General features: G+C 38.4%; 1 protein-coding gene across 7 annotated transcripts in view; it reads right to left on the bottom strand.

Moving 5' to 3' along the window:
• Positions 1-19,422, bottom strand: part of LOC138755372 (ATP-binding cassette sub-family C member 8-like) — a 162,472-nt gene that overhangs the window by 21,318 nt on the left and 121,732 nt on the right. For 6 of the 7 annotated variants that reach the window (XM_069921223.1, XM_069921224.1, XM_069921225.1 and 3 more), the window contains 8 exons: positions 18,905-19,191; positions 18,653-18,767; positions 18,414-18,516; positions 17,610-17,798; positions 7,015-7,210; positions 6,663-6,776; positions 2,224-2,356; positions 30-245 (listed from right to left, as the gene is read on the bottom strand). In XM_069921223.1, the coding sequence (XP_069777324.1) occupies positions 30-245; positions 2,224-2,356; positions 6,663-6,776; positions 7,015-7,210; positions 17,610-17,798; positions 18,414-18,516; positions 18,653-18,767; positions 18,905-19,191 (1,353 nt within the window). The remainder of the gene's footprint in view (positions 1-29; positions 246-2,223; positions 2,357-6,662; positions 6,777-7,014; positions 7,211-17,609; positions 17,799-18,413; positions 18,517-18,652; positions 18,768-18,904; positions 19,192-19,422) is intronic. The other variant, XM_069921228.1, reaches the window with a different exon arrangement.

A 19,422-nucleotide genomic window follows, 5' to 3' on the forward strand; every position in this document is an offset into this window, starting at 1 on the left:
TGAAATATCTTTACTCAAGAAACACAAACCTTCGAAATTATCAATAATTCTCAGAAGGGCTAATGTCAGAGTTGACTTCCCACTTCCAGTTCGCCCACAAATTCCAATTCTTGTTCCAGGATTAATTTTTAAAGTCAGTTTGTGCAGAACAGGATCAAGCTTCTTATCATATCGTACACTGACCTCTTTAAACTCTATTTCTCCAGAGTGTGGCCAGTTGGTGAGATTTGAGTCCAAAGGAAAATCTACAAAAACATTCAGATGAATAATCAAAGATTGAATATAAAAATTAATATTTAAAAAATACAGAATAAGTATAAATTCAAAACTTAAGTCTCTATGTGCAATAGCACATTGAAAACAACAAAAATAAACACTTCTATAGCACCTTTCATGACCTCAGGATGTCCCAAAGTGCATTATCAATGTGCTTTACACAAAATTAGGTACTTCTAAACTATACTTGTTGTGGTATGTAAGAAATGAAGCAACCAACTTTTGTTGGATTATGTGTAAATCGTTGTAAAATTTATTACGGCCTTTAAAAATGCAAATGACATCATGTAACTTTTCAATTATGTGATGTAATTGTGATAAAGAAGATGAAAAACTAGCCAGTCTAATCAATTGACATAGATTCTTTTGTACATTTCACAATTTCCTAAACAAAGTGATACACTAAAATTTAATGTAATGAAGCATTAAATGCTGGAATAGAATTATTCTACATTCATTTATTGCTCATTTCTTCATAAAACTGTCCATCTCCTAGTTTTAAAACTTGTAAGCAAGTGCATTTATTGACTTGATCTCAGCCAATATTTAGGGATGCTTAAGGAGAATGAATTAGAGGTCCCCAGTATGTCAAAGGATTATAGGAATTGAAAAAAAATTATAGAACAAAAACAAGAAGTAGTTTTGGAAAAAAAAAATCATTTTAAAACTTGAGAATGTGCTTGAAGTAGATCAGTAAACGTGGAAGTGGCTGAATGGATTTTGATGGTCAGGACAAGAGTATCAGAGGTTTGGATGAGCTCATTTTAGGGTGAGGGAAACCCATCAAGAGGAATAAGAAGTGTGAAGCTGAAGGATAACAAATGCATTGAGACAGTATAAAGAGTTGTCAAAGTTGAATTAGGCAATTTTGATAACGACATATTAAATCCAAGTTCAACATGGGGCTGAATGACAAGTTCTTGAACTGTCCAGTTCAGTTTCCAAATGACAGATTGAAAAATGGATGGCTTTGTTCCTCACATTTCAGTGGAAGAAATTTATGCTCGTCCAATACTGAATGCCAGATGGTCTGTCAATTTAAAGACCATGAGGGATCATAAAATTGATAATGATGTAAAGCAGAGTGCCATCAGGGCACTTGTAATAAGAACAATTACATATTTTCAAAGCATTTTGCTGACTGGACAAAGCGTACAACAAAAATAAGAGGACGAAAGATAGATCCTTGGCCTTCTGATCCCAAATATTCCAGCTCTATCCCTGGCAGCTGGGCATTCAGCTCTGGAATTCTACATCTTTCTTTTCCTCCTCTAAACTGCTGCTTGTAATCATCCTTTACCAAGCCTCTGGTCTGCAACTCCACTTTTTCCTAATGGGGGCTCAAAGTAATTTTTTGTCTGAAGCCACTACTTTGAAGTGTTCTAGGAAGTAATTTGTGAGCACTGAACAAGGGGAAGACAATATTGTTAAAAGCATTTTAAAAATATACAGATAATTTTTGAATGAAAATGACATTGAAATGAATCAGAAGTTTTGATTGCTACTCTATTGGTAATCTCCGAGGGGTAAACTAACCATACAAATTCATTTAGTTGTAAAGACTTGAAGTTGAACAATCCATCTTGAACCATCACATTCTGTTCAAGTTATCAGCATTTATTAGGTACTTGCCTAATTTAAAAAAGGATAATGGACAAATATTTGGTATCAATCTGAATTCAATAAATTAAATGGAAGTAGAAGTATAATTATTTTGACAAATATTGTTACATTCTGTTGAGGTATAATTACAACATTTAAAAGACACGAACAAGAACATAGGAAGGATTGAAATCACACTGCAAATTTCAGTATAAAGGCTGTTATTGGATATCACAGTATATCTAGGTTTAGATTTTTAGAATTCCTATTTAATGGAATTCAAGTTAACCTACAGTACTTTCAGCAGTTTGGACATTAATGAATTAAATTACAGAAAGTTTGAACCTATGTTAATGAGTGATTCTTCAGCTTCCCGTTCAGATGGAAGGCTGGAGTAGTGATTCACTCTTTCCACTGCATTCATTTGCATTTCCATATCAGCAAATTCTCGGATACACCAATTCAAATATATAGACATCTGAGGATAAAAAAAAGCAACATATAAACAAAGGAAGCCTGTAACGGTTTAAAATCAGTTCACTATTGTGCATCACACATGATCTTCTTTTCAAATTTGTATTATTTGGTATTACAATCTTAACTTCATTTGCAAGATTAACCCTTATTCTTAGAATGATCTTGAAAATCATTACGGTGTTATCAACAACAGAGGTCACTATTTCACCAAAGAACAGGAGATTAAATCCTGAATAAAAACAAAATAAATAGTAGATCAGGCAGCACTTGTGGAAAGAGACACAGAAAAATATTTTAAAATATCAAGTCAGGGACCTTTTGTCATAACTGGGAAGATGAGAAAACATGCTGGTTTTAAGTTGCAATGAGGGCGGTAGTGCGATAAACAGATCTAAGAGAAAGTAGAAATAGCAAATATGTGGGATAATGGAAAGGAGTCCTTGCAAGAAAGAATCCTTGAAATGAAGTATAGTCAAGATAGTTATGAAGGTCTGTGGGGTTGTAATGGATATTGGTCACTCAACTAATCTGGGATCTAGACAGAAATTTGGAAAGCGAGGGATGAAATCTGAAAGTGAAAGAGGGGATGGGAGGGGGTATTGGCAACAAAAAATAACATTTTCAGTGGATTCTGACAGACACCATCTTCCTGAATTTGAAAAATCAAGAACAGATTGGGGACAGTCAGCATAGCTTTGCGCGTGGGAAATCGTGACTCCCAAATTTGAGTGTTTTTTTTTAAAAGAAATGACCAAAAGGATGGATGCAGGCAGGGTAATGGATGTTGTCTTTCTGAACCTTAAAGTGTTTGGCAAGGTCCTGCATGGTAGGCTAATCCAGAACTAGGAATTCAGGGTGAAAAAGGTAAATGCATTAAAAATTAGCTTGAATGTTGGAGACAGAGAGTGGAAGTGGAGAGTTTTTTTCAGTTCAGAGTTCTGTGTCCGGTGAGGTGCTGCAGAGATCAGTGCTGAGTTCACTGTGGTTTCCCATCTATATTAATGATTTGGATGAGAATGTGTTTAGCTTGATTAGTAAGTTTGCAGATTAAACCAACAATTGATGGTATAGTAGAGAGTGAATAAGGTTATCTGAGACTACAATGGGAATTAGATCAATTAAAAAAGTGGGTCAAGGAATACCAGATGGAATTAACTCAGACAAATGCAAAATGCTGCATTTTTTGAAGTTAACCCAGGGCAGAAATTGCACAATAAAAGATGGGGCTTTGGAGAGCTTTGTGGAACAAAAAGACCTGGGGGTTAAATGATATACCATAAATATTCATGTATAATGCGACCCCCCCCCCCATTTTTGAGGGGAAAGAGGGTGAAAAATTTTACCCCTGTGTATAATGCGACCCCCCCCACCCTTTTTATGGAAGTGCCATTTTGACAGCTGAATGAAATTACAAAATTATCATAATAAACGTAATCATTTTATTGTTCAAAATATAAATGTAAATAAAAAGAAAAACATTATTTTAAAATCCTTCAAAATTAGACTCATCGTCATCAGATGCTCCAAAAAGCACATCCCGTTCTTCTCTGTTGATCTTCTCATCTGTGTCCCAGCCTGTTGTGTCTGTTATTTCATCTTCAGATTCCTGTTCATAGTCTGAAGAAGTGGTGGTACTTGCATCGGCCCATAAAACATCATCTTCAGTCCCATCCATTTTGTTGCTGATTCCTGTCTTTAAAAAACTCGGAGAGACCATATTACTTGGGAGTGAATCCCAGGCCAGCTTCACTCAGGAAACAACAGTGGATAGGCCTGGTTTCTTGAGATTTCCCCCTGCTGTTTTCTCCACTTGGTCTGAGTCCATCCAGGAAATCCAGTATTTTCTAACATGGTCCTTAAATGGCTTATTAAGCAAGACATCAAGGGGTTGCAGTACACTTGTCAAGCCACCAGGAATAACAGCTTGGTGTGACTTGAATCGCTTGAGCTGCTTCTTTACCACTTCTGTCAGATGGACTTGAAGCTGGTACCACACTAACATTGACAGTTTCTTTAAAAGAGATCCAGGTCTTCTATTTCACACCTTCTCCAACCACAGTTTGATGCCCTCTTCATCCATCCATCCACCCTTTGGGATGGTAGTGTACAAGAACGCCTGGTGGGAACTTTTCTCCTTTTGGAATGGTCTTATGCTTAAAGATCACCATTGGCTGGAACTTGGACCCATCAGCTAAACAACACAAAACTACGGTGAAATGGGTCCTTTCATGGCCTGTCGTCCTTACATAAACCGTCTTACTACCTACTTTGTCAATAGTCTGTTACCAGGCATATCAAAACACGAGAATTTCACCCATCCATATTGCCAATATCATTCATATCAAAGTCATGCTCCATCCTTAACTTAATCACAAAATCGTGAAAACTAATTATCTTGTCATCTAAGTCACTGGGAAGCTTCGGTGAAATCTTGGTTCTCTGTCGTGTGGCCATGGAGTACGTCTTCATCAACCTCTGACACCAACCATTTGACACATTGAATGTGCCACTCACTCTACATTTGCGATCTTTCTGCAGTTTCCTAGCTTGAAGCTGGATATGGAAACAGGTGACAATGTCGCCATCCTTTCTCTGTCTTTCTACCAGTCAACAAGTGCCTTCTCCAGATCTGGATACAGAGCTTGCTTTCCCCTACAAGCACGTTTGGTCATGGGCAACTGGGCTATCTCTGATTTCTGCTTCCTCCAAAGCCTGATGTCACTCTCAGCAACGCCAAATTCTCTGGAGGCTGCACAGTTGTTATCGCTTTCTGCATACTTGATCACTTTCAGCTTAAATGATGCATCATAAGCACTGCATTTTCTCTTCTTTCAGGAGAAAACATTGTGGATAGAAATTAGAGCAACAGCAAAATACGCGCTTCATGTGACCACCTGAGTCGCGCTGCCATCTCTCTGCCCACCAGCCCGTCCAATTCGCCATGACGTCTTTCACGACCCCCTCCCCTGCCTGAGTCATGCTGCTGTCTCTCCGCCCACCAGCCCGCCCGATTCGCGATGTCGTCTCTCACAACCCCCTCCCCTCACCCGCCCACCTTGCCGCATGAGTCATGCTGCCGACTACTGCTCACCCACCCTGCCGCACGAGTCACGCTGCCAACTACCACTCACCCACCTGAGCAGCCCTGCGAGTTACAGAAAAAAAATGTTTTAATTTCTACTCCCGTGTATAATATGAACCCCCCCTCCCTTTTTCTGAGGGGAAAAAGGGGGTAATATTTTTCGCATTATACATGAATATTTACGGTAGTTCCCTAAAAGTAGACAAGGGTCAGGGTGATGAAGCTATTTTTGTACACATGCGTTCATCAGTCAAGATATTGAATACAAGAGCAGAGATGTCACATTACAAATGCACAAGATGTGGGTAAGATTGTGTTTGGAGTATTTCATGCAGTTCTGTTTGTCTAGCTACAGGAAGGAAGTAATTAAGCATGAAATAATGCACAAGGATTCAGTAGGATGTTGTTGTGATTGGAGAACAAGTTACAAGGAGATACTGGATAGGCGGTGGCTTTTTTTTTCCCTGGAGTGTTGGAAGTTGAGGGGTTCAAGATTTCTTTATTGTCACGTGATAAAACAGGTGTAATATTACACAAATTTTGCTTTATTCTGGTGTAAGGTAGACAGATTCACCATCAGCAGAAATTGCCGGGCACCTCTTGCAGTCAGGGAAAGAGAAGCAAATGAGAGACCTCTTGGTTTATGAAATAATGAGGAACATAGTTGAGTAGAATGGTCATACTCTTTAATCAGGGTAGGGAAGTCTGAAACTAGAAGATATAGGTGAAAGGAGAAAGATTTAAAGTGAACTGGAGGATCAACTTTCCCCCCACCCCCCACCCCAAACTGAGGATGATGGGTACATGGAATGAGTTGCAAAGTGAAGTTGTAGAGGCAGGTATAATTAGAACATTTAAAAGACACATAGACAGGAACATAGGAAGGATTTTAAGGGATATGGACCAAAACCAGGCAAATTGGACTAGTTCAGATAGGCAATTTGGCTGGAATAAGTTACATTCGTCTTTGGCTGATTTTAGTTATCAGTCTACTGTTTTGCTCATGAAAATATATTTCTTACATTAAAGGTAATAGGAAGATAAATGTTGTTGGCTCACATCATTTAAAAGAGAATGATGGTTTTTTTAAAACAATGAGATTTAAAAAAATCAAATGACAGCGTTAATATCAAATGTAAATATAATGCATGGATTTTGTGGAATATCAGTTGCACTGACATTGAAAACAGTTTTTAAAAATTTTCAGATGGCTGCTCTTCTGTACCTTTAAAGCATATACAATGGCAAGGCCGACAAGGCCAGTTTGCAGGTAACCAAACGTCGCTGTCAATAATGAGCAGACCGCTGAGGCAAAAACAACACTTGCTCCAATTGTATCCTGAAAAAAATAATTTAATATTAAAGTGAGAAACTCATTTGTATAATCATCCAAATTCCAGTAACGAAAGTCTTAATTATTATTAACAAAATAAACTTTTGGAAACAAAAGTTTAAAAATTCTGATTGTCATCTAATATTTCGCCCTCCACAACTCCAAATAGGCTTTTACACAAGCACTAAAAATAAAATAAACATCTCTCAAAAATTGTTAAAATATAGTTAATTTATAAACTAACCAGTCGTATGGCCAGCCACCTGTTCATGGTGTTCAAATATAAAAATGCAACAGTATTACAATCAATCTTCTCAAGCATTTGTTGAAGGAACTTGTCCTGAAGTTTATATGCCCTGATAGTTGTCAAACCTCCGAGTGTCTCAGAAAAATGTGCAAACACAGGAGATTTGGTGATGCTATCCAATCTCTGAAGTTCCCTATAATGAAGAAAAACACAACATTCTTTTTACCCATCTTTCTGCCTTTACATCTTGTATTGAATAGAGCTGAAATTAGTCTACCATAATTGTGTTATATGTCCATGATTGTTGTTAGGTTTCAGTTGTTTACAGTGGGAAAGCCAATAATTCTTCTTCAATATGTGACTGCTACTTTAATACAATTCTTTCTCTTTCGTCAGTGTCAAACTTAACGACATGGAATTTCCATGGGGCAAAAGAACATAAAAGTATTGAAGATTATTATTCAAAATCAAAAGCCTGAACTTGCAAAAAATTTAAAACAGATTTTAAAAAGTGAAACTTTAAAAAAATGGGATTTTTGTAATTATCTAGGTAAAAGCAGTTACAAATGGAAACTATTTCAGACACTTTGCCTGGTGGAGTATGATTCTACTGATGTGCAATTGCCTCATTGCAACCTCCAAAAAAAACCTGTTTTTTTCCATTTTTTCTACACATCCTGTTATGCAAATTTATCCATTTAGTACAGGCAAGTTAAGTGTTGTGCCTTATCCATTAGGCTATTAATTGAGATTTTCTTAGCATGTTAACAACACCACACTACTTACAGCATTAATATAATCTTAGGTTGAAGTATGTGATGTCACATTAGTGAACTCAAATGAAAATAAACAAGAAGTCAAGAGTGTCTCTGACATAAAGGAACAATGCTGTTACATTGAAAATTGTGTACTGATAATCTGGATGAGGCACCCATATGTGGGGTTTAATTCTTCCCCTTCTATGTATTACATTGTCTTTTTAAGTAAAAGCTAAACATCTGCATTGAAGGTCATTTTTGTGCAGGCTTTTGTAATTGAACCAATTAGAACCATTTTGTGCCTATAAAAGGTTTCAATCCGCAACCAACCTCCATATTTCTAGGAATGCCAATGAAGTAGCAAGTTTATAAATATTGCATACTGGATATTTCCTCCATACAAGGGCAAAAAATTGCACAGAAATATTTAGCAATGCATACATGAACAAAAACAGCTTACGAGAGAATGGGGCTAAACATAACACTATCTCCTATTATAGCAGACTGACTGTGGACAGGCATGACAGCAAAGCCTTGGGAAAAAAATATTTTGATGCATTAAAGTAATTTCACATACAAGGTGAGGTTGGATAAACTTGGATTGTTTTCTCTGGAGCATCCAAATCTGAAGGGTGATCAGATAAATTGTAAAAGTTTGAGAGGCATAGATAGGTTAGATAATTGGAGTCGGTTTTTCAGAATGGAATAGAGGGCATTGTTTTAGGGACAGAGTGGAAAACTTTAAAGGAGATTTACGAGGTAAGTTTTTTTTTCCCTCACAGAGTTAAATGCTGGAACTTAGGAAGGTGGTGAAAGTAGAAACAATGGCAACAAGTGCAAAAAAATGGCAGCGCTGCCTGAGCTACTGTAATGCCTGTGCTGCCACGGTGTGGTCCTGGGAGAGTGGGGTGTGGAGACACAGCACTGCTCCACAGGGTACTACTGCCCAATCATGATGCCAACTACTCTATACAGGTTTAGACAAAATGTTAGAGGAGCCTACAGTGTGTTCTTTTAAAAAACATCCTGCAACTACGGGAGTCTGAGGCCAAGATGGTGGTGCCTCAGAGGGTTGCAAACTCTGGGGGAGCAGCGGACTGGTACTTGAGAGAGAGCTTGGGAGACTATCCTATAGGAAGGTGTCCACTGCAGCAGACTGGCGAGGGGCTCAGCCTGCAGGTTATTGGCAACTTGCAGTTGAAGGATTCATATAGGTTGTGGGCTGCTGGTGACGCAGTCGAAGGACTTGCACCAGTCTGCGGGCTTCAAGAGACTGCCTCGGGGGAACCAGGTATCAGAACTGGTTACCCTTCAAGAGGTTGCTGAAGGCAAGAAAGGCTCCCGAAGGGCCTCGGGCACTGAAAGCTTCCAGATCACGCTGAAGGTTTGGATCCTGAACTCATCCTGGCAATCTGTGAGGCTGCAGAGATTGTGGGAGTGCTGGAGACAAATCCATGAACATTCAGCATCTCTGAAGGGACTCTGCTTTTCTTTTTCTTATTGGTAGGGGCACCAGATAATCCTAATGGAGACTCTTTGTTTGCCTTATGCCAGGCAAAAGTTAATGAATTTTGTGTATATTGCATTTTTACATGACAATGAGAGGAATCTTGAACGAATCATTTAAGAGGCTTTTGGACAAATACATGGACAAGCAAACAAGTGAGGTCAGGTATAATAACCATGCATAAAATATTGTTCAGGCTTGTTCACCTGTCAAAAGGAGTTGAATGTGTTCCTGAAGCTGAAAATAGGTATAAAGACAGGTGCATATTAGTTCCTTGCTTCTGAATGGTCTTGTCAGAAGAAAGAAAGCCAAAAGAAAATCAACCAACCAACACTTAAAGCACCTTGCCTTTTAGAAATTATCTGTTTTGATCAGCAAGTAGAAACAACCTATCTAGCGATGTGTCAATAAACCATGAAATATATGGTAGGCTTTACCAGAAGTCAATGACAATCACAGGTATAAGCTAACCATTCAAAACTAGCAGGCAGCTGGTCACCATCACTAGAAAAGGCAACAGAAACAATTCAGTTACACATGAACATCAGCAAATGTTGTGATTGTAGTTTACACAAAAATGTTGGAGAACTTCAGCAAGTCATGCAGCGATCTTTATGTAGCAAAAATAAAGATACATAACCAACGTTATTGGGCCTGAACCCTTCATCAAGGTATGAGCTAAAAGCAGGCAGGTGCCTAAATACTGTAAAATAATTGCAGGACGGGGGAGTGAGGGGCAGGTGGAAGACCACAAGGTTTCAGGCAAGAAGTCCCATGTGGATAGGGTGGGAGATGTGATAGTGGAAGGGGATAGCACTCTGATTGGAGAGAGTGACGAGGATCAGGAGAGGATATGGAAGGTTGGGGAGGTCAGAGGGGAGTTGGGGAGGTCAGAGGGGAGTTGGGGAAGAAGAGGGGAGAAAGGTATGCATATACCTTGAAGGGCTCAAACCCTAAAAAATTGGTTATGTATCTTTATTTCTGCTACATAAAGAATGCTATGTGACTTGCTGAGTGTTTTCTCCAGCATTTTTGTGTAAGCTCCACATAAGGAACTTGCAGCCAATCAAGCTCCAGCAGCTGCCTACCACGGGAACCTGACAGACCACAGGTTGCCACCGTTTCTCTGACAACAACAGCTCGACATCAGAATGTAAGTGAGGTGGAGGGGTGAACACAAAACTAGGGGAAATGGATCAGTGTCAGAATCAAGAGGAATGGAACTGGAAAGGCAGTTTCAGGATTTTGAATGTGTAATCTCTGGGTGTATTTATGCAGCTTCTGTCGTGAACTCAAATGCATACCATAGAGCTTTTCAGTCAAAGAATTTTGAAATGAAGCCACTGTCAAAATATTAAAAAAAGCTCAATTTGCTTGAGTGACGTTAGTCTTGAAGAGGTAAGTGCAGATGAACTCCTATGATCTTACACGGTGATCACAGAAGAAAGCTTAATCTCATCTAAATTAATCCATTTCTCAGAGTACTACTCTCCCTCAACTAGTTTATATAATTCTAGACTCAAGAATGAAATGAATTCTGGCCCTTATTCAGAAACTATCATGGATTTGCTAAGCCATCACTAAATTAACTGACTGTTTTCAGCTTATGCATTCTGATGACGGTAACAACCCAGAAGAGAGAATGTAAAAGGGTTGATAGCAGGCAAAAGTTTAGCATTTAAGTAAATGCTGTATATGTAAATATTAATCTTCAATCCTCTACCGGCACCACCTACGGCTCCTAGAACGCTTCCACCAGCGTTGTCTCCGCTCCATCCTCAACATCCATTGGAGCGCTCACACCCCTAACGTCGAGGTACTCGAGATGGCAGAGGTCGACAGCATCGAGTCCACGCTGCTGAAGATCCAGCTGCGCTGGATGGGTCACGTCTCCAGAATGGAGGACCATCGCCTTCCCAAGATTGTATTATATGGCGAGCTCTCCACTGGCCACCGTGACAGAGGTGCACCAAAGAAAAGGTACAAGGACTGCCTAAAGAAATCTCTTGGTGCCTGCCACATTGACCACCGCCAGTGGGCTGATAACGCCTCAAACCGTGCACCTTGGCGCCTCACAGTTTGGCGGGCAGCAGCCTCCTTTGAAGAAGACCGCAGAGCCCACCTCACTGACAAAAGGCAAAGGAGGAAAAACCCAACACCCAACCCCAACCAACCAATTTTCCCTTGCAACCGCTGCAATCATGTCTGCCTGTCCCGCATCGGACTGGTCAGCCACAAACGAGCCTGCAGCTGACGTGGACTTTTTACCCCCTCCATAAATCTTCGTCCGCGAAGCCAAGCCAAAGAAAGAAAGAATCTTCAATCTGTTTCCAGCTTAGTGGAAGGTAAATGAAGGTGAATTCTCAATTTAATCCTGAAATTTTTGTTGTAAAATACTTGTGTGTATAGTTAGAATTTAAATACAAACTTGATGAGACCTTCCAATCCAAGGCAGCATAATTTACCAATGGTCACAGTTTACCTTAATGACTAAGTTGAGGGTTGGAACTATATTCAGAATGAAAATTCTCAATAATAGGTAGGAAAACAAAATGTTAAAAGAGAAAGATTTCATTGGAAGACAACCAGTAACCTTAACAACAAAATGTCAGCAATGGGATTCCTATTTTAATTTTTAGCTGTGCAAGACTCCATACTGATGTAGGTATTTTTTCTACTGTTCCAGTATGTAGTCAGAATCATTACATTTCACAAAAACAGATTGGAATGAGGACAGAGAATGAAATTACTAAATGTCAATTTTCTAGTTTCATCTTCCCGTTTATGTATAATGCCAGTCCATCCTTGATGGATGAAGCACATATGTGTTTTTAGTTCAAAAATGAAGTTCGGATTATTATATACTGATTTGCTTTTAAAGTAAAAGCTTCATAAATAGTGAAACACTAAATAAAATTCCTGAAATTCTTAGGGGTGTAAAATGATCAACCCTGCATTCTAATTTCACAGGTGTGAGCGACAGAACTGAAGGAACATTTGTTTTGAACAATGTATTCATCTTATAAACGTCATGATCGTTTTCAGACTATTAGACATTATGGATTAACTTCAATTTATAATATTCGTACTGACATTTTATGACCAAATCATACAGTGCCCTATATAATGATTGGGACAAAGACTCTTTTTCCCTTTATTTGCCCCTGTGCTCCACAGTTTTAAATTTGTAATCAAACAATTCACGTAATTAAAGTGCACATTCCAGATTTTATTCAAGCTTATCTGTATATATTTTGGTTTGACCATGTAGAAATTACAGTGGTTTTTATACATAATTCTCCCATTTCAGGGCACCATAATGTTTGGACATTTGGTTTCAAAGGTGATTACTCAGGTATATCTAATTGCTTCATTGGTGCAGGTACCATATATACTCATGTAATTGTTGATATCATGTCATAGTCAACCGCTTTTTTTTGTCCAGAAATATCACGTATCTAGATATTGCATGTAAAAATATGGCGTGAATATGTAAAAATGTGTCAGCATGAGGAAGGGTCACAACCTCTCAAACTCGTGGTTTCAAAACTTTGCCTCCATTTTGTTTCAAAATGCCTGCCAGAAAATACAGCAAATATACAGCAGCATTTAAACTACAGGTTGTTAACATTGCTGAGAAGACAAATAACTGTGAAGCAACAAGAGCATTGTGTGTATCAGAGAAACTCGTGAGAGATTTGAGAAAGGTATCAAACAAACTTCAGACAATGACAAAAATAAAGTGTGCTGACAAAGATAAGCCAAGCAAATGACCACAAATGAAAAAATAAATAAGATGGAAGATGTGTTACTTGTGGTGACATTTGAATCCATGCATGAAAGGAAGCAAGGAAGAAAAGAATTTTGGATTTTATTGGAAGTGCTGGATGGTGGGTATGAGATTCATGAGGAGGTATGACTTCACACTTCAACAGAGAACTAAGATTTCACAAAAGCTGCCCACTGATCTGGATAATAAAATATTACAGTGTCACCAGTTTAGAATCAGACATCGGAAGAAGAAAGGCTACAAGTTATCATGAATTGGGAACATGAATAAAATAGCAATTTATACTTGACATTCCAGAGAATTCAACAGTGAACCAAAAAGGAGAAAAAAAGTTTTGGTGAAAACCAGTGGTCAAAACAGAAGTAAGCTTATTTTAAATCTTTGTTCTATGGACGATGGTACTAAATTAAAGTCTGTGTTTTTTTAAATAAAAGAAAAACTCTGCTAAAGGAGAAATTGCGAAAAGGAATTGTCATCCATGTATATCCACAAGGCTGGATAGATGTAGAAAATGGATTAAGGAAGTTTGGAAGCTGTGACCTGGTGGGTGGCCTATTCAAGAAAAAGAGCTTGCTCATCTGAAATTAGTCTCACACACATTAAATAAAAAACATTGTTAATGAATTCCAATTAGAAAACATGTGGCTGTTATTCCTGGTGGACTTGCAACCAATGGATATTAGTATCAATAAGCCATTTAAGAACATGATGAGAATGAGGTGGAATACTGGATCCATGAGGGAGAAAAAAAAAACACACAATAGGAGGTAGTATGCAGCTCCATCACTTTATCAGATTTGTGAATGGATCATTGATTTATAGAAGGAAATTAAATCTGACATTATTGTCAAATCATTCAAGAAATGTGAATTTCAAATTCATTGGATGGTACATAAAACAATTATCTAAGGGAGGACTGGGATGATGAAGGTTCACAGACTACAAACAGCACAAATGAAAAGGATCCATACAATGATATCATTCATCCTAAGGATTATCATGCTTTATTAGATGATGATGTTAAATTAACTTTTGTATTTGAAAGCCTTGTTATTGTATATGCTTACTTCACTGTTCTGCATGCATACCGTGAATAAAACTTACTAGCAATAATTATTTTTATTTCTTTTATCATTATTTATTTAGATTATTGTGTCTTAAAGTGAATTGAAAGCATTAAAAACAAAAATGCAGTAAAGAAAATGATACCATAATCCTGAATATGAAATTGTGGTTAAAGCTTTTGTAACGTGAACAGGAATGATATGGTTACAGCAGAGTATTATGGTAGTTTAATTCTTTATTCATTTAGAGATCATTTAGCTTTCTACTACAGACATGGTGTCTTGGTGTGAGCTTGCAGGCGCCTCAGATTGAAGAGACTGCCATCCGTGCGGTACCGGATGTAAACAGCGTCTTCATTGTTGGGGTCTTTCATGGCTTGGTTCAGCATCATGCTGAAGAAGATTGAAAAGAGGGTTGGTGCGAGAACACAGCCTTGCTTCACGCCATTGTTAATGGAGAAGGGTTCAGAGAGCTCATTGCTGTATCTGACCCGACCTTGTTGGTTTTCGTGCAGTTGGATAATCATGTTGAGGAACTTTGGGGGACATCCGATGCGCTCTAGTATTTGCCAAAGCCCTTTCCTGCTCACGGTGTCGAAGGCTTTGAGAGACACAAGAGAAACTTGTCCGTGAACTACTCTTTGCAGATGATGCCGCTTTAGTTGCCCATTCAGAGCCAGCTCTTCAGCGCTTGACGTCCTGCTTTGCGGAAACTGCCAAAATGTTTGGCCTGGAAGTCAGCCTGAAGAAAACTGAGGTCCTCCATCAGCCAGCTCCCCACCATGACTACCAGCCCCCCCACATCTCCATCGGGCACACAAAACTCAAAACGGTCAACCAGTTTACCTATCTCGGCTGCACCATTTCATCAGATGCAAGGATCGACAATGAGATAGACAACAGACTCGCCAAGGCAAATAGCGCCTTTGGAAGACTACACAAAAGAGTCTGGAAAAACAACCAACTGAAAAACCTCACAAAGATAAGCGTATACAGAGCCGTTGTCATACCCACACTCCTGTTCGGCTCCGAATCATGGGTCCTCTACCGGCACCACCTACGGCTCCTAGAACGCTTCCACCAGCGTTGTCTCCGCTCCATCCTCAACATCCATTGGAGCGCTCACACCCCTAACGTCGAGGTACTCGAGATGGCAGAGGTCGACAGCATCGAGTCCACGCTGCTGAAGATCCAGCTGCGCTGGATGGGTCACGTCTCCAGAATGGAGGACCATCGCCTTCCCAAGATCGTATTATATGGCGAGCTCTCCACTGGCCACCGTGACAGAGGTGCACCAAAGAAAAGGTACAAGGACTGCCTAAAGAAATCTCTTGGTGCCTGCCACATTGACCACCGCCAGTGGGCTGATAACGCCTCAAACCGTGCATCTTGGCGCCTCACAGTTTGGCGGGCAGCAGCCTCCTTTGAAGAAGACCGCAGAGCCCACCTCACTGACAAAAGGCAAAGGAGGAAAAACCCAACACCCAACCCCAACCAACCAATTTTCCCTTGCAACCGCTGCAATCGTGTCTGCCTGTCCCGCATCGGACTGGTCAGCCACAAACGAGCCTGCAGCTGACGTGGACTTTTTACCCCCTCCATAAATCTTCGTCCGCGAAGCCAAGCCAAAGAAGACAGACATGGTACTTTTGGGTTCTTGCAGGAATTTTAGTCCTTAAAAAGTTTAACTCGTGTAAAAGTTGACCCCCTTTCCCCCCCACCACCTACCTTTTTAGGTTAAAAAAGTGGTCCAAAAAATTTGACAATTATATGAGTATTTATGGTATAAGAGAGCTAGAGTTATTCCTAAGATTCTGATCACTTTTGGAGTCTGTAGTTTTCATTTTTCAATGTGAGGACCAGAGTTGTGCCCAATGAAAGTCAAAGAAGCCATTATGAGGCTGAAATACAACACAATAGTAAGAAATATCACCCAAACCTTAGAATTACCAAAATCGAGAGTTCAGAACATCATTAAGAAGGAAGAGTGTACTGGAGAGCTCAGTAATGTCAAAGTGACTGATATTCCAAGGAAGATCTCCACTGCTGATAACAGAAAAATTATCATCAAAATGAAGAAATATCCCCAAACACCTATCCAACAAATCAGAAATATTCTTCAGTAGTCAATGACTAGTTTCTGCAGAAGACTTCATGAACAGAAACACTGAGGGCACTCTGCAAGATATAAACCACCAGTTAGCCACAGAAAGGATGGCCAGATTACAGTTTGCGAAGAAGTATTTAAAAGAGCTTACAGAATTCTGGGAAAAAAAAATCTTGTTGTCAGATGAGACCAGGATTAGCCTGTATCAGAGTAATCGCAAGAGCAAAGTGTGGAGGCGTAAAGGAACTCCCCAAGATCCAAAGCTACCATCTTTGTGATGGTTTGTATCTGTATCTCTGTTCATGAAGTCTTCTGCAGACAGTCGTCATTGACACACTCATACTTGCCTCCTGAAGAGTGTTTCTGATTTTGGGGATTTGTTTTTCTTCATTATGATAGGAATTCTTTTGTCACTAGAATACCAGTCCCTTTGAGATTACTAAGATGACCATTGTGCTCTATGATGTTTCAAACAGTTGATTTTGGTAATCTGAAGGTTTGAGTGAGGTTTCTTACTGTTTAATTCTTGTTTTGCAGCCTCATAATGGCCTCTTTGACTTTCATTGGCAAAACTCTGGTCCTCATGTTAAAAAATGGCAACTGCAGACTCCAAAGGTAATGAAAAGCTTAGAAACAAGCCTAGCTCTCTTCTACTTGCACCAATGAAGCAAGTAAGCATACCTGGGTACTCACAAACACCTGTGAAGCCAAATATACCAAACATTATGATGCCCTGAAATGGGGGGACTATATATTTTACATGTGCTTTTCACATTTCTACATGGTCAAACCAAAATGTATACAAATAACCTTGAATAAAATCTAGAATGTGTATTTTAATTACACGTGAATTGTTTGATTACAAATTTAAAACTGTGGGGCAAGGGACAAATGAAGGGGAAAAAATATCTGTTTCAAACATTATGGAGGGCATTGTACTTGTTACTGATGAATATGACTATTTTAGATTAACTATCATTACGGCATTTGAAAAACAATGGCAGCACAATGTCAATCTGAATCAAAGGAGAGTCTCATTATTTCTAAAAGTTTACAACATTAAAATACATCTAAATGAATAAAAATAATTGGGATTTCAGAACCCAGATTTTAAAAAAAACCTGCTTATATTTCTGGTAAATTCAAACAAAATATATGAAATGAAATACATGACTAAACATTGACATAAACAATCACTTAAACCAGAGGTTTTCAAACTTTTTCTTTCCACTCACCTACCACCTTAAGTAATCCCTTACTAATCACAGAGCAGCTATGGTATAGGGATTACATAAGGTAGTAGGTGAGTGGAAAGAAAAAATTTGAAAACCACCAACAAACAGTTCAGTACTTCAAAGAAAATTACCTTGCAGATACTCTGAAAACCATTTGAAAAAAATAGTAGAGAACAAGTAATGGAATAATTGGGAGAAGGAAAAAAGGAGTCACAATAACATTGATCACAATGGCACTTAAGCACAACATAATGTGTGCCATGAGTCTCTCCAGGTTCATGGGAATCTGATCATCTATGGTCTTGAAATCAGATGAAAACCTGAAAATAAACAAAGTTTCAAAAAAATTGGTACACAGAAATGCATTTAATAGTGCAAAATGTAAATTTTTATACATGGTGTTCATTCTACCCCATTATTGTGTTTGTGGCAGCTGTTTTCACAAAAGAACCAGGTGAAACAAGAAAGTCTGCAGATGCTGTGATTGCAGTTAAAAAAGCACAAAAGTCTACAGACACTAAACCAGAACAGTTTATCCACTTCCTCTGGAAAGAATTCATGTTTTTAAGCACTTATAGCCAAATTAAGTCAGATGCTGAACTTTGACAGACACTGTGTTTATCTCTAAAATATAATTTGTAAGTTATCAATTTTATTTCCTTATTAATTATTTTAAAGTAAAAATATAACGTTGAATTTTAAATGAGAAACCATACTAGAAACTTTTTGGTTAACAGCAGTTAATTCAGGTTGCTTGTGGATTTATATAAGAAACTCTGACACATTCTGTATTTAATTTGTATGAGTCTCAAGTCTTGCTTTCCACTATAATTACAGCTTCCATATAGTCTACTCTGTCATGCTACACAATATTTTTTTTTAAAAATCATCCGGAAGTGAACTATGTAATTACTGTAACTTTTAAAGATTCTTACCTGTTTAAAATTCTTCCAACAGGTGTTGTTTCAAAGAATCTTAATGGAGGGGCTGTAACATTGTGCAGCATGTTTACAAAGAGATGTCTTGAGGCACGGAATCCTTCATAACGGGCAAAAAATAAGGAAATCACATTGAACATTAAGTGAAAACTAAAGTATAGTGGCTAAACTTATTTTGTTAGATTACAATTGATATTTATTTTAGATTTAACTTCTCAATGCATGAATATACAAACCTGAAATGACATGAGTATAGGAACTAAAAAAAACACAAACAATTCCTCCAAAGGCCAGTCCAATGTATCCATAGAGGTAATGATAGAAAACAACGTCTTCCGTGTTATTTTTATACTAAAGATAGAGAAGAAAAAATAGTAAATAAAAAATTAAGATTATATATTTAGATATTAATCCATGCATAATGTGACATTACGAACTAGGTCACCAAAGTATTGTTGAGGAAAAAAAGAACATGTTGGAATACAGACCTGAGTTTTGGTTTCAGAATGGTTTCCGAATGCTGATGACCACTCAGCCAGCCAGAAATCAACAGCTACCAGAAAGCTTTGCTTTGTTGTCACTGTGAGAATCAACAAAAAGGAAAAGAAAAGACCAACAGACCGAGCATAAAGCCAATAGATTTTTATGGATATAGAACCTTCTTCTTTTTCCTCTTCGTGCATCAGTTTTCCTTTTAAATCGTCAGACCTTTTATCCATATTTGAAATTTTTACCACTGCCTCAACTTTCGTTTCTTTTCCTTTCTTATAATCATCTGTTAAAACATAATTAGAATCTTCTTTAAACTTCTGACAAAACAAATCCAACATGCACAATCACAAACTGTTCAAATAATCAATTTATTCTGTGATTCACCACTATCTCCTGGAATCCAACTCACTACCACATTTCCCATGGAGAGGTACGTGCTTTTCGACTCCTGGCAGAAGTTTTATTACCGGTACACGATCCTTTATCCGGAACCCTTGGGGTCAGTGTGTTCTGA

Source organism: Narcine bancroftii, chromosome 2 (assembly GCF_036971445.1).
Source record: "Narcine bancroftii isolate sNarBan1 chromosome 2, sNarBan1.hap1, whole genome shotgun sequence".
Classification (NCBI taxonomy): Eukaryota; Metazoa; Chordata; class Chondrichthyes; order Torpediniformes; family Narcinidae; genus Narcine; species Narcine bancroftii.